Below are 14,440 nucleotides of genomic sequence, written 5' to 3'. Positions count from 1 at the left end.
GTTGTATCCCAAGGAATAGGGAGGCTCAAGGAGAAGGGAGAGAGACTGGGAAATGGCCAGTGAGTGGAGCAGTCAGAACACATACAACATTTATCAATTAAGTTTGCCATCTTATATGGGTATGGGTTGTAGTGCCCCAAAATAATTGCAGTAACTTCAAAGATCATTCATCACAGGTCACCATAACAGATATGATAATAATAAAAATGCTTGAAATATTGTGAGAATTACCAAAATGTGACACAGAGATACAAAGTGGGCACACGCTTTTGAAAAAATGGCAGCAATAGATTTGCTTGACGGCAGAGTTGACACAAACTTTCAATATCTAAAAAGCACCACATCTGCAAAGTGCAATAAAGTGACACACAATAAAATGAGATATGCCTCTAAATAAATGTGCAAAGTATCTGCATGAGGGAAAAAAAAGGAATGCTGTCTATTCAACTGGGTTTGCTTATCTTTAACATAAAACATTTTTTTCAAGATAAAAGCAATTCAAGTGTGGATCTAAAATTCTGAAGAAAAAAAGTAGCAAAAACTAAAACTGAAAAACATAAAAATGAAGATTCCTGTTTTACTACAGAAATCATAATTTGAATTTTGGAATATTTCTTTTTAGTCTTTTTTCTTATATCAGTAGTTTTCATATATAATTTAAATCATGTATATTTTTCCATTGTATGTAGTTTTTATAATCATTTTGATGAATATAGCATTATGAATTCATCCTTATTTGGCATTTAGGTTGAACATTTAGTAGTGATGTACAGGATGTTCACATCTTGAGGCAAATGTGTAGTGAGGTGTTTTGAATCTTGGGTGATTGAGGGGCATTTCAGTGGAGATGTCTAACAGAGAAGGAGTATTGGTTAGTGATTAAGAGTCATACTGCTCTAATTAAAATCCCTTCTTCCCTTTATTACCCATCTGACTTTGGGCAATTTACTTAGTCTCTATGCCTTGGTTCCCTCATGTGTAAAGTGTGGATAATGCTAGCATGTACCTATATATTTTTTGATGAGTATTATTGAGTCAGTTTTTGTGCTTTAAATCTCTTTTTACGCAGTGTTTTACTATGTTTCAAATTCATCCAAAAAGCAATTTGATATAAAAGTAACACCTAGATTTTAATAAATGATAATGCTAAGTGATAAATGGTGCAGGGGGAAAAGACCTTTAACCCTTCAAAATGCGCCTCTGATGGTGTCATATCAAGTATTGGAGATGGATGTTAATGACTGGTTTGAATGGTAGGTGATGGGGACTTGATAACTTGGGCTGCATTGGTCTTTTTTGCACACTTGAATCACTGTAGTTTTAGTTTGTGTAGAAAAGAGAGCATTGCCGGCTGGCGCTGTGGCTCACGCCTGTAATCCCAGCACTTTGGGAGGCCAAGGCGGGGATCACTTGGGGTCAGGAGTTCGAGAACAGCCTGGCCAACATGGTGAAACCCCGTTTCCACTAAAAATACGCACAAAAAAATTAGCTGGACATGGTGGCATGTGTCTATAGTCCCAACTACTCAGGAGTCTGAGGCAGGAGAATTGCTTGAACCCAGGAGGTAGAGATAGCAGTGAGCCGAGATCGTGCCACTATAACTCCAGCCTGGGTGACAGAGCAAGACTCTTGTTTAAAAAAAAAAAAAAAAAGAGAGAGAGAGAAAGCATTGTCAAAGAAATCAGATCTGCGTTTTAGTTCTGCATCTTCTGATTTTTTTGCTTTAACTTGGATCTTGAGAACTTTCTGATTTCTTTTTTTTTTCCTCCTTGAGCTTGCATCTTGAGGACTTTCTGATTTTTGTTAACAGTACAATGGTAGTCTGAGCATTGTGGCTCACATCTGTAACCCCAGCACTTTGGGAGGCGGAGGTGGGCAGATTGTTTGAGCTCAGGAGTTTGAGGCCATTTTGGGCAACATGGTGAAACCTCGTCTTTACCAAAAATACAACAAATTAGCTGGGTGTGGTGGTGTGTGCCTGTGGTCCCAGCTACTTGGGTGGCTTAGATGGGAGGATCACTTGAGCCTGGGAGGCGGAGGTTGCAGTGAGCCGAGATTGCACCACTGCACTCCAGCCTGGGTGACAAAGCAAGAACCCAACTCAAAAAACAACCAAAACAAAAGAGTACAGTGGTGAACAAGTCACTTCCTACTTTAAATCTGTTTTCTTCTCTACAGAGATAACATCCATCTTATCTGTCTTAAGAGATGTCATTTTGATTAAATAAGATGTTTTGTGAAGGTGACTTGAAGACTTTGAAAAGCGTTGTATATATTTTATTAATTTAAAGTGACTGAAAATGAGAGAAATGCATATATATAAAGATTCTGATACAGCATTAGGTACAGTCTTCCATAAAGGATACTGTTAGTGCTGTTATTATTGTAAAGACATCTACTTTTCTTATGTGAAAAGGTTTAGATTATTAAGTGGCCTATGAATATATTGTTAATGTCTGCTTTTTTTTCCCCCTTCTGTTTGTGTTCCAGACTCCTGGGAGAGTTGGCTCTCAAGGTTCTGATTTAGATTCATCAGCAACTCCTATAAACACAGTGGATGTCAATAATGAAAGCTCTTCAGAGGTATGATAATAACTTGGCAATAAAATTCAATATTATTTAAGGGAAAATGAGCAAATATTTGGTGTAACAATTGGTGATTTGTATAGGAAAATTTCTCATAAGTTTTTCTTATAAGTTGGAATGTGACTTTGGAAACATACTTGTAGCTATATACCTGTGCCTAGTTGTGAGACAGAAAGTGTATATTAAGACTCTGAAAAATAATATTGCCAATTTGTCTTTAATGCTAATGTCATCTCACTGAAGATTTTAAAATGTCTGTTTATAAAGAATTACAGGTTAATTAGTATCTATGTGTGTGTACTGTCATGAACTATTGCACTAAGGAAAAACTGGGTTATCTATAAAATTTACATATTTACTATCTTCATGTATGACTTTGTAAGGACTTTTGTCTTTGATATTAAAGACATTATATTAAATATAAATACATTATATTAAAAATGAATGGAGAAAGTATTGTAAATAAGTGAAAAAACCTCAAAAAATGTGAAAAGTCAGCTTTAGTTGCATTAATATTATTTTTAATAAATAAGTAACATTGGATGATTATAGAAAAAAGGAGATAAGGAATGTGAAGAACATAACACTCACTCATAATACTGCCACGAAGAGATCAAGACACTTACAGTTTGCTCTGACACTTTTTGTCAGTTGCCCCTTTGAAGGCCTAGTTGTAGTCCTTACCCAGTCTTTTTTCTCTGCTCTCCTCCACCTCTTGGTTGACAATTGTATATTGTGCATACGTTTCTGGATATGTCCTCTTTTTGTCCATTCATCATTCTGTTTTGTCTCTCTCTGACCATCTGTTTATTATTTGTCTCCATGCATATATATTTTAACCATAGTAAGATTTTACAAATTTGCGAGAGGGGAAGAAAAGTATCAGTTGGACTTTATTAAGAACAAGTTTCAGGAAATGTCTTTAAGAAAAAGTTCCAAACTGTGTTTGTGATATGATGAACTCAAAGGAGTCTAGTAATAATTTAGTTGACCTCAGTCAGAACAACACCAAAAAACAATTCCATTGGGTATTGGTATTATGCAGTGCTTGGCAATACTGTTAATATCGTATTAGTAGGATTAACTTCCTACTTTCTGAGATAGTTATTTTGTACCTTCTTTGTTTTGAAATCTGTCTCTTTTTAACCTTCTCTCAGTCACCTTATATATAACTGAGAAAATAGGAACCATTAGATAAATGTTCTTATTTTATCATACCTATGCCATATCTGTTTTCTCTTACTTTATTACACTGGAAAAAAGTCCTTTTTATCAAATTTCATTCCTTTTTCTTGTTCTCTGGATTCCATTCTTTTTCATTCTTAATTTATTCTCTCTCCCTCCTGCTACTTCACTTTTTACCTCTACTTCATATAATTCCCAATAACATACAAATTTGTTCCATATGATATGAAAACAAATAAGAAAAGAACGCCAAAAAATAAAAAATGAAAAAAACCAAAACCAAAAACTTTTTCTCTGACTTGAAATCCCCTCTTCAGGTACCATCTATTATTTGCTTTCCTTCAGAGCCAAACTTCTCTAATATGCTGTTTACAGTCACTGGCTTCATATTTTATCTACTTAGTCTGTTATATCTTTTTGGTGAATTGGTGTTTAATAGTAGTGGAATAACCCCAGTTTTGTTTTGATTAGTATTTTGTGTATCTTCTTCTTCCTTTCTTTTCTTTTCTTTTCTTTTTTTTTTTTTTGAGACAGAGTCTCACTCTGTTGCCCAGGCTGGAGTGCAGTGGCGCAATCTTGGCTCGCTGCAACCTCTGCCTCCCAGGTTCAAGTGATTCTCCTGCCTCAGCCTTCTGCATAGCTGGGATTACAGGTGTGTGCTACCACACCCGGCTAATTTTTTTTTCGTATTTTTAGTAGAGACGGGGTTTTGCCACATTGGCCAGGCTGGTCTCGAACACCTGACCTCAGGTGATCTGCCTGCTTCAGCTTCCCAAAGTTCTGGGATTACAGGTGTGAGCCACTGCTCCTGGATTTTTTCTTTCTTTTCATTTTCATATTTTTTTGTTCCTTTTGTTTTAGGTGGGGTTTTTTTTTTTTTTTTTTTTTTTTTTGCAAAGAGCGTAACACGTGTCTTTTAACTGGGAGAACCCCTTTGAATTATTTTGGTTATTGATGTATATTGATTTATTTTTATTGCGCTTTGTACTTTCTCTTTATCCTGCTTTTCTGTTTCTTTTTCTCTTTTTGCCTTAGTTTGGATTTAACTTCCTTACTACACACTCTTTTCTGTGCTTCTGTAATACCACACTCTTCTGGTTTTTTTCCTACCTCTCTGGCTATTCATTCTTATTTGCTGGCCCTTTGGTAAGCAACCTTCACATGGTGGTGGAGTACATTGCTGGGGTTAGTCCTGGGTACTGCTACTAGTTTGGATATTATGCATTATATTCTGTTCATTTAGTGTTTCTTTTCTTTCTATGTTTTTGAGACAGAGTCTTGCTTTGTTGCCTTGGAGTGCAGTGACGTGATTTCAGGTCACTGCAATGTCCACCTCCCAGGATCAAATGATTCTCCCACCTCAGCCTCCTAAGTAGTTGGGATTACAGGCACATGCCACCATGCCCTGCTAATTTTTTTGTGTTTTTAGTAGAGACAGGATTTCACCATGTTGACCAGGCTAGTCTCGAACTTCTGACCTCAAGTGATCCATCCACCTCGGCCTCCCAAAGTGCTGGGATTATAGGTGTGAGTCACCATGCCCGGCCCATTTTTGTTTCTTTTGTAACATACATAATGTCTAAAATACTTTTCTCTCCTTCCGTTTCAAGGACCTTTGAATGCTTTGATATGGATCACTACTTCCCAACTTGTATTGTGGTTCAGTAGTTTAGATTTATCTTATTTTCTTTTATCTTCACAAATTAGAGGTTATTATTGTTTTTAGATTTATCCATTGTTTACCAGTATAGTTATTTACCATTCCTTATTGCATCTTCAGCCTTCCACTTACAATTATTTTCTTCGTGTTATAGTACATCGTTTAGGATTTTTTAAAATGAGGACTGATTTGCTAGACTCTCAGTTTCAGTCTAAAATTTTATTTCATGCTCATTCTTGAAACACGATTTTGCTGAGCATAAAATTCTACATACAGATCTTTTTTTTTTGTCAGCACATTGAAAACTTCCATCTCTGTCTTTTTTGTGGGTCATGTTGTTACTGTTGAGATGACTGCTCTTAGTCTATTTGGTTCTATTGAAGGGATCCTTTTCTCTACTCCTGTGGTTGTTTTTTAAAAATTAATCAGCCAATCAGTCAATCTGTTCTAGTCTCTTTCTTTCATTTCCTGTTATATGTGTGTGTGTGTTTAATCCTGCTTGAGACTCATTGGGCTTTCTGTACACACCAATGTGTATTTGAAGTGTTTTGGAAAATTCTCGGTGATTATCTTTGACTGTTGCCTCAATTTTTTCCGATATTGCCATCTAAAACCTAGATTAGATATACAGATGCTCCTCGATTTATGATGGGGTTACATCTTGATAAATCAGTCATAAAGCCAAAAATTTTAAGTCAAACTATCCTAAGTTGGGGGCTTCCTGTATGTTAACATTTCTCCCTTTATCGTTTATTCTATTATATGTGTTTTTTCATTTTTATTTTTATTTTTTGAGACAAGGTCTTGCTCTATTGCCTGGGCTGGAGCGTGGTCATAGTTCACTGCACCTCAAACTCTTGGGCTCAAGCAGTTCTCCCAATCTGATGTTTCTAGTATGGGACTATAGGTGCACATCACCATGCCTGGCTTTTTTTTTTTTTTTTTGTAGAGATGGGATCTCATTATGTTGCTTAGGCTGATCTTGAAGTCCTGGCTTTAAGCAATTTTCCTGCCTCAGCTTCCCAAAGTGCTGGAATTATAGGTGTGAGCCACTGCACCTCTCCCTGTTTTAGTTTTTAATTTTTTGGTTTTTGAGATAGGGTCTCCATCTGTGACTCTGGTTGGAGGCTGGTCTTGACTTCCTGACCTCAAGTGATCCTCCTGCCTTGGCCTCCCGAAATGTTGGGATTACAGCCATGAGCCACCGTGTCTTGTCTGTTTTATATTTTATATCCTTCTTTTTTGTTTTTCATTTTGGATTAAAAAAATGTACTATCCAATTAATTAAATCTTTCCTCAGCTGTGGAGAATACCTGCTGTTTAATATGCCCATTAATTTTCATTTTAAGTGTCTTTTTTTTTTCATTTCTAGAAGTTTTTTCTTTCTTTCTTTCTTTTTTTTTTTTTTTGAGATGAAGTTCCGCTCTATCGCCCAGGCTGGAGTGCAGTGTCGCTATCTTGGTTCACTGCAAGCTCCACCTCCCAGGTTCACGCCATTCTGCTGCCTCAGCCTCCCCAGTAGCTGGGACTACAAGTGCCTGCCACCATGCCCGGCTAATTTTTTGTATTTTTAGTAGAAACGGGGTTTCACCGTGTTAGCCAGGATGGTCTCAATCTCCTGACCTCGTGATCCGCCCGCCTCAGCTTCCCAAAGTGTTGGGATTACAGGCATGAGCCACCACGACCGGCTTTTCCCTCCCTCCCTTCCTCCCTTCCTTCCTTCCTTCCTTCCTTCCTTCCTTCCTTCCTTCCTTCCTCCCTCCCTCCCTCCCTCCCTCCCTCCCTTCTTCCTTCCTTCCTTCCCTCCCTCCCTCCCTCCTTCCTTCCTTGCCCTCTTCCTCCCTTCCCCCCTTCTCCCCTTCCCCTCCCCTCCTCTCTCTTTCCCTTTTCTCCCCTCCCTTCCCTTCTCTCCCCTCCCCCATTCTCTTCCCTCCCTTCCTCTTCCCTCCTGTCCCATCCCCTCCTGTCCCTTCCTGTCTGTGCCCTCCCCTCCCCTCTCCACTTCTCCTCTCCCGTCTCCTCTCCTCCCCTCTCTTCTCCTCCCCTCTACTCCTCTCCCCTCTCCTCTCCTCCTTTCCCCTCCCCTCCCCTCTCCTCCCCTCCCCTCTCCTCCCCTCATTTCCCCTCCAGTTCCCTCCCATCCCTTCCTTTCTCTTCCCTTCTCCTCTCCCCTCCCCTCGCCTCACCTCTTCTTTTTTTCACAGGATCTTGCTCTGTCACCCAGACTGGAGTGCAGTGGTGCAATCATAGCTTTCACTGCAGCCTCGAACTTCTGGGCTCAAGCAATCCTCCCACCTCAGCCTCTTGAGTAGCTGAGATTACAGGCATGTGCCACCATGTCCAGCTAATTCTGTTTTTTTTTTTTTCTTCAAATTTGATCTTTCTTTTTCTTAGTTCTTTGCTTCAATTTTCAAGCTTCTCTTTTATTTATTAAAACATTCAAATACGATTATTCTATATTTTCTGTCTGGTAATGTTTATAGCATTATAGTATTTGAAACTTTATAGGTTTGACTCTGTTGCTAGTTCTTTCTGTTGGATGTCACTCATAATGGCTTGTGGCTTGTTCTCTTGTATATTTTGTAAACTTTTTTCGATTGTGAATTTTTGTTCCTTGGAACTTTTCTTGTGGAAACTCTTTGTGGTCTATGTTGATGTTCTTCCAGAGAGGATTTGCTTTTGCCAGTGCTCAACATTATGTATTACATATATGTTATTACAGCCGACACTTGAACAACACAGGCTTGAACTGCGCAGGTCCACTTACATGTGAATTTTCTTCCACCTCTGCCACCTCTGAGACAGCAAGACCAATTCTACTTCTTTCTCTTCCTTCTCAGCCTACTCAGAGACAACAAGGATGAAAAACTTTATCATGATTCACTTCCACTTAATGGATGGGAACATTAGAGAGGTGCTGTTAACTGGGGACTGCCTGAAATTAAGCTCTGAGCTTGAAATTCTTCAGATTATGTAACAGCATACATTCTGACTACTAATCTAATTGAGGGCTATTGGTGGTTATGGATTCTCAGGGGAAATTATTTTTTCCATATGCCACCAATACTAAGGTACAGACAAGGTCTTGGTTGGTCTCTCTCTCTGTCTCTCTAAGGTTTGTTTCCTTTTTACCTTAACATTGAGTTTGGCTTCCTATCTTGGACAAGCTCTAGATTTTAACATTGTGCCTTTAACAGCTTCTAAGCAGAATTGGAAATATCATGGTCTCCAGGACATTAAAGAAATAAACATTAAAGAAATAAACATTAAAGAAATACTTTGGTGCGATTTATATAATATTTTATATTTTATAATATGTAGTTGACCCTTGAACAATTTGGGTGCCAACCTCCTGTGCAGCTGAAATTCATGTATAACTTTTGACTCCCCAAAAACTTAACTACTAATAGCCTACTGGTGACCAGAAGCCTTACCTATAATATAAACAGTTGATTCACACATATTTTGCATGTTATATATGCTATATACTGTATTCTTTTTTTTTCTTTGCACATTATAAAAAAGACATTTATTCAGCATCATGATCAGACTATTACATTTAGCAAGCAACAGCATGGATGCAAAAAAAAAAAAAATCTACATTAAAACCCTTTGTTGGAATGCTTTACACTTTGCACAGAACAGAAATTAAAATGACTTGTTAAACAATTAGTCACTAATACAGTTCTTGAGTTTTTTGCCCATATCCATGAGTATTTGTCTAAAACAGGTCTTCTTTGTAGCAGCTAGGCCCTGCCACCACTGTGCTTGGCTGAGTTCACAAATCTGTTGTAACCTGTAACTTCCCTGTCACTTCTCTGGCTCTCCTCTCCTGCTAAACTTTGTTTCCTAATTAAAATCTTCTGCCTCTGCCATAGCTACTGCTGCTACTGGAACTGCCATAGCCACCTTGGTTTCTTGGTTGGCAAAGTATTGGCCTCTACCACCATAAGGGCTAGGGCTTCTGTCTCCAAAGTTTCCTCCCTTCATGGGTCCAAAATTTGAAGACTGATTGTTGTAATTGCCAAAATCATCGTAGCTTCCACCGTCTCCAAAATTGCTTCCATCATTACCAAACCCATTATAGCCATCCCCACTGCCACCATATCGACCACTACCACTGAAGTTTCCTCCATTACCAGAGTTGTCATTCCCACCGAAACCACCTCCACGACCACCACCAAAGTTTCTAGAACCACTTCAGCCTCTTTGGCTGCATAAAGCACTAGCCATCTCTTGCTTTGAGAGGGCTTTCCTAACTTCACAGCTGTGGCCATTCACAGTATGGTATTTCTGAATGACAGTCTTATCCACGGAGTCATGGTCGTCAGAGGTTACAAAGGCAAAGCCCCTTTTCTTGCCACTGCCTCAGTCAGTCATGATTTCAGTCACTTCAATTTTTCCATACTGTTTAAAATAATCTCTTAGGTGATGTTCTTCAGTGTCTTCTTTAATGCCACCAACAAATATCTTTTTCACAGTTAAGTGGGCACCTGCTCTTTGAGAATCTTCTCTTGAGACAGCTCTCTTTGGTTCCACAACTCTTCCATCCATCTTGTGTGGCCTTGCGTTCATGGCTGCATCTACCTCCTCCACAGTGGCATATGTGATGAACCCAAAGCCCCTGGAGTGCTTGGTGTTTGGATCTCTCATTACCACATAGTCTGTGAATGTTCCCCATTGCTCAAAATGGCTCCTTAGGCTCTCATCGGTTGTTTCAAAGCTCAACCCTCCAATGAAGAGCTTCCTCAGCTGTTCGGGCTCTTTAGGAGACTCAGACTTAGACGTGATGGAAGGGAGAAGAGAGATTTTAATGATGCTTCTTTGGCGGCGTCCGCGGGCAGAAAGGAGCAAGCTGATGAACGTGTCTCACTGTATTCTTACAATAAAGTAAGATAGAGAAAAGAAAATGTTATTAAGAAAATCATGTGGCTTATGTAGAAGAATGAAACTGGACTCCCTACCTTTCACCATATACAAAATGTAACTCAAAATGGATTAAAGATTTAAATGTAAGACCTTAAACTATAAGAATCTTAGAAGAAAACCTAGGAAACATCATTCTGGACATTAGTGTTGGGAAAGAATTTATAACTAAGTTCTCAAAAGCAATTGCAACAAAATAAAAAATTGACAAGCAGAACTAATTAAAGAGCCTCTGCACAGTGAAAGAAACTATCAACAGAGTAAAGAGATAGCCTGCAGAATGGGAGAAAACATTTGCAAACTGTGCAGCTAAGTTTGCAGATATCAAAGGTCTAATATCCAGAATCTGTAAGAAACTTAAATGGTTGAACAAGCAAAAAAAAAAAAAAAAAAAAGAAGCCATTAAAAAATGGTCAAAAGACACAAACAGGCACTTCTCAGAAGAAGATATACAAGTGGCCAAGAAGCGTGACAAAATGGTCCACATCTCTAATCATCAGGGAAATGCAAGTCAAAACCACAATGAGATACCATCTCACACCAGTTAGAATGACTATTATTAAAATATCAAAAAACAAATGTTGGCGAGGCTGTAGAGAAAAAGAAAATGCTTGTACATTGTTGGTGGGAATGTAAATTAGTTCAGCCACTGTGTAAAGCAGTTTCGAGATTTAAAGAACTTAAAACAGGACTACCATGCAACCTAGTAATCCATTACTGAGTATGTATCTCAACAAATACAAACCGTTCTACCAAAAAGACATATGTATTTGGATGTTCATTGCAGCACTATTCACAATAACAAATAAATGGAATCAACCTATGTGCCCATCAGTGGTGGATTGGAAAAAAAAAAAAATGGTACATATACACCACAAAATACCATGCAGGCATAAAAATAACAAAATCATGTTCTTTGTAGCAATATTGATGCAGCTAGAGGCTATTATCCCAAGTAAATTAACACAGGAACAGAAAACCAAATACGGCTTGTTCTCACTTATAAATGGGAGCTAAGCATTGGGTACTCATGGACATAAAGGTGGCAACAATAGAAACTGGAGACTACTCGAATGAGAAGGGAAGGAGGCAGGCAGTGGTTGAAAATCTGACTGTTGGGTACTATGCTCAGTACCTGGGTGACAGGATCATTTGTACCCCAAACCTCAGCATCATGCAATATACCCAGGTAATGAACCTGCACATACACCCTCTGAATCTAAAATAAAAATTGAAAAAAAAAATAAAAAGAGGCCAGGTGCGGTGGCTCATGCCTGTGATCCCCCACTTTGGCAGGCCAAGGTGGGCAGATCACTTGAGGTCAGGAGTTTGAGACCAGCCTGGCCAACGTGATGAAACCACGTCTCTACTAAAAATACAAAACTTAGCCAGGCATGGTGGCGTGTGACTATAATCTCAGCTACTTGGGAGGCTGAGGCAGGAGAATCACTTGAACTCAGGAGGCAGAGGTTGCAGTGAGCTGAGATCGCTCCAGTGCATTCCAGCCTGGGCGACAGAGTGAGACTTTGTCTCAAAAAAAAACAAAAAAACAAACAAACAAAAACCATATGACCTAGAAAGATTCCATAGAGCCAAAAAAGAAAAAAGAAAAGGAAAGTCATAACAAAGAGAAAATCTATTTACTATTCTTTAAGTGGAAGGTCATAAAGGTCTTCATCCTTGTCTTTATGTTGAGGAGGAGGAAGAAGTGGAGTTGGTCTTGCTGTCTCAGAGGAGGCAGAGGTGGGAGAAAATCCATGTATAAGTGGACCCACACAGTTCAAACTTGTGGTGTTCCAGGGTCAGCTGTAATAATATATAATATATATAATACATAATGTAATAAGTGATATTTTATATCATTTCATTGTTTTCATCAGGACAGTTCAGACTGTTGAGTACACCATATTGCTAGAAGCAAATGTCTTTGTTTATTGTTTATCCCATTCCAATTTGGCTTCCATCCTCAGTTTTTCCATTGAAACTACTCACTAGTAGTTTCACTACTAATTCTCATCTTTACTTCTTTATCCTCATCTTACTTTACTTCTTAGAAGCATGTAGTCCAGTCAACTCTTGCTGTCTAATAATGCAATCTTTCTTGTGCTTCTCTGATACCTCTCTTCTGGTGTTTTCCTAGCTCTCCAACTGACCTCCATATGTGTAGTATCTCGTTACTTCACCACCTTTCTTTCCCTCTTTCTTCCTTTCCCTTTCCCTTTCCTTTCCTCCGTTCCTTCTTTCCCTCCCCTCCTCCTCTCCATCTCACTCTGTTCCCCAGGCTGAGTGCAGTGGTGTGATCACTGCTCACTGCAGCCTCAATCTTCCAGGCTCAAGTGATCTTCCTACCACTGCCTCCCGAGTAGAGTAGGTAGCTGGGACCATAGGCACACATCCCCGTGGCCCTGCTAATTTTTGTTTTTTTTTTTCCATAGAGATGTGGTCTTGCCATGTTGCCCAGACTAGTCTTGAATTCCTGAGCTCAAACAATCCACCTGCCTCGGCTTCCCAAAGTGCTGGGATTACAGGCATGATCTACTACACCGAGCCCCTTTTCTAAAAAGCCAGTTAGATTTAGCAGTGGGAGGACTAACTCTTCCCTGATCTTGTGCCTGGAGAGAGCAGGCTTTTCTTGTTAGCATGGTCTGGTGTTTCCAGATTGTTGGCTTCTCCAGTATTCATTTCAGAATATATGAGGCAAAGAACTCATCAGTCTGTCATTCCTTGGCTGAGATCACTAACTGGTCTGCCTTCCTCTCTGTATCTTTCAGCATCTTCTTACATTTGTTTTATATATAATCCATGAATTTTAGCTGTACTTGGCAGAAGGAATAAGGAAAAGTGCATCTATGCCATTTTTTCTGGAACTGGAAATGTACCTATTTTAAAAATTAAGCCGGGTGTGGTAGCTCATACCTGTAATCCCAGCACTTTGGGAGGCCGAGGTGGGCTGATCAGGAGGTCAGGAGATCGAGACCATCCGGGCTAACATGGTGAAACCGCGTCTCTACTAAAGATACAAAAAAATTAGCTGGGCGTGGTGGTGGGTGCCTGTAGTCCCAGCTACTCGGGAGGCTGAGGCACGAGAATGGTGAGAACTCGGAGGCGGAGCTTACAGTGAGCCGAGATTGCACCACTGTACTCCAGCCTGGGCGACAGAGTGAGACTCCATCTCAAAAAAAAAAAAAAAAAAAAAAAAAAAAAATTAGCCAGGCATTGTGGCACGTGCCTGTAATCCCAGCCACTTGAAAGGTTGAGTCAGGAGAATCGCTTGATCCTGCAAGGTGGAGGTTGCGGTGAGCCGAGATTGCGCCGCTGCGCTCCTGTTAGGGTGACAGAGTGAGACCACAACTCAAAAAAAAAAAAAATTGGATTATCTTATTGAATTGTAAGACTCCTTTATACTGGGTGCAAGTCATTTGCGTTTGCCAGTGTTTTCATTGCCTCCTGTTTACCGTGTGGTGAAGGAGGGATTTTGCCCTAGGGTTATGGGAATGGCTGAACACATGACACAGGACGGTTGAGATCAACAGCAGTGTGTTAGTTACATATGTTTACAGCCTAGGGGAGAAGGACACTACATGCCATGCATGGCTACATGAAGATTACATTTGGGAACAAAATGAACAACCAGGGGCTGTGGGAGGCAGGCTTGGTAGTATCAAGAGGCTGGCATACCTTCTGATTCCTAAAGAAGGATATGATTGGATTGTTTGGATAAGTGTGTGGGCTGTCGGGGGACCAGGACATGGAAACCCACTACGTAGGGATAAGCAGGCACTGTGCCTGGTCCCTGTGATCAGAAGGGCTGTTTGAGTAGGCAGCTTTATCTGTGGGAACAGAATGGGGAGGCAAACTTGTGGTTAGGCCATTTGAGGCCCTCCCAGTTTCACCAGATGTCAAGGCAGGACACAGTATCGGGCCTTAATTTGGGTCAAATATTAAATAGAATTGGGGAGAGTAATTATTTTACTTTGTGAACTTAGGGGAATAGCATTTAAGGTTTTTACCACTAAGAATGATGGTAGCCATGAGTTTTTTTCTGATCAGCTTAAGGATGCTTTCTAGTTTTCTGAGAGCTTT

General features: G+C 39.6%; 1 protein-coding gene and 1 pseudogene across 1 annotated transcript in view; one reads left to right on the top strand and one right to left on the bottom strand.

The window, feature by feature from the left end:
- EEA1 (early endosome antigen 1) overlaps window positions 1–14,440 on the top strand; it is a 164,833-nt gene that overhangs the window by 35,751 nt on the left and 114,642 nt on the right. The window contains exon 2 of the mRNA XM_025402728.1: window positions 2,491–2,583. Within this exon, the coding sequence (XP_025258513.1) occupies window positions 2,491–2,583 (93 nt within the window). The remainder of the gene's footprint in view (window positions 1–2,490; window positions 2,584–14,440) is intronic.
- LOC112634862 lies at window positions 9,285–12,609 on the bottom strand (annotated as a pseudogene).

This window comes from Theropithecus gelada, chromosome 11, assembly GCF_003255815.1.
Source record: "Theropithecus gelada isolate Dixy chromosome 11, Tgel_1.0, whole genome shotgun sequence".
NCBI classification, from domain to species: Eukaryota; Metazoa; Chordata; class Mammalia; order Primates; family Cercopithecidae; genus Theropithecus; species Theropithecus gelada.
The sequence above is the reverse complement of the archived record's forward strand: the minus strand, read 5'-3'. Positions and strand labels throughout refer to the sequence as shown.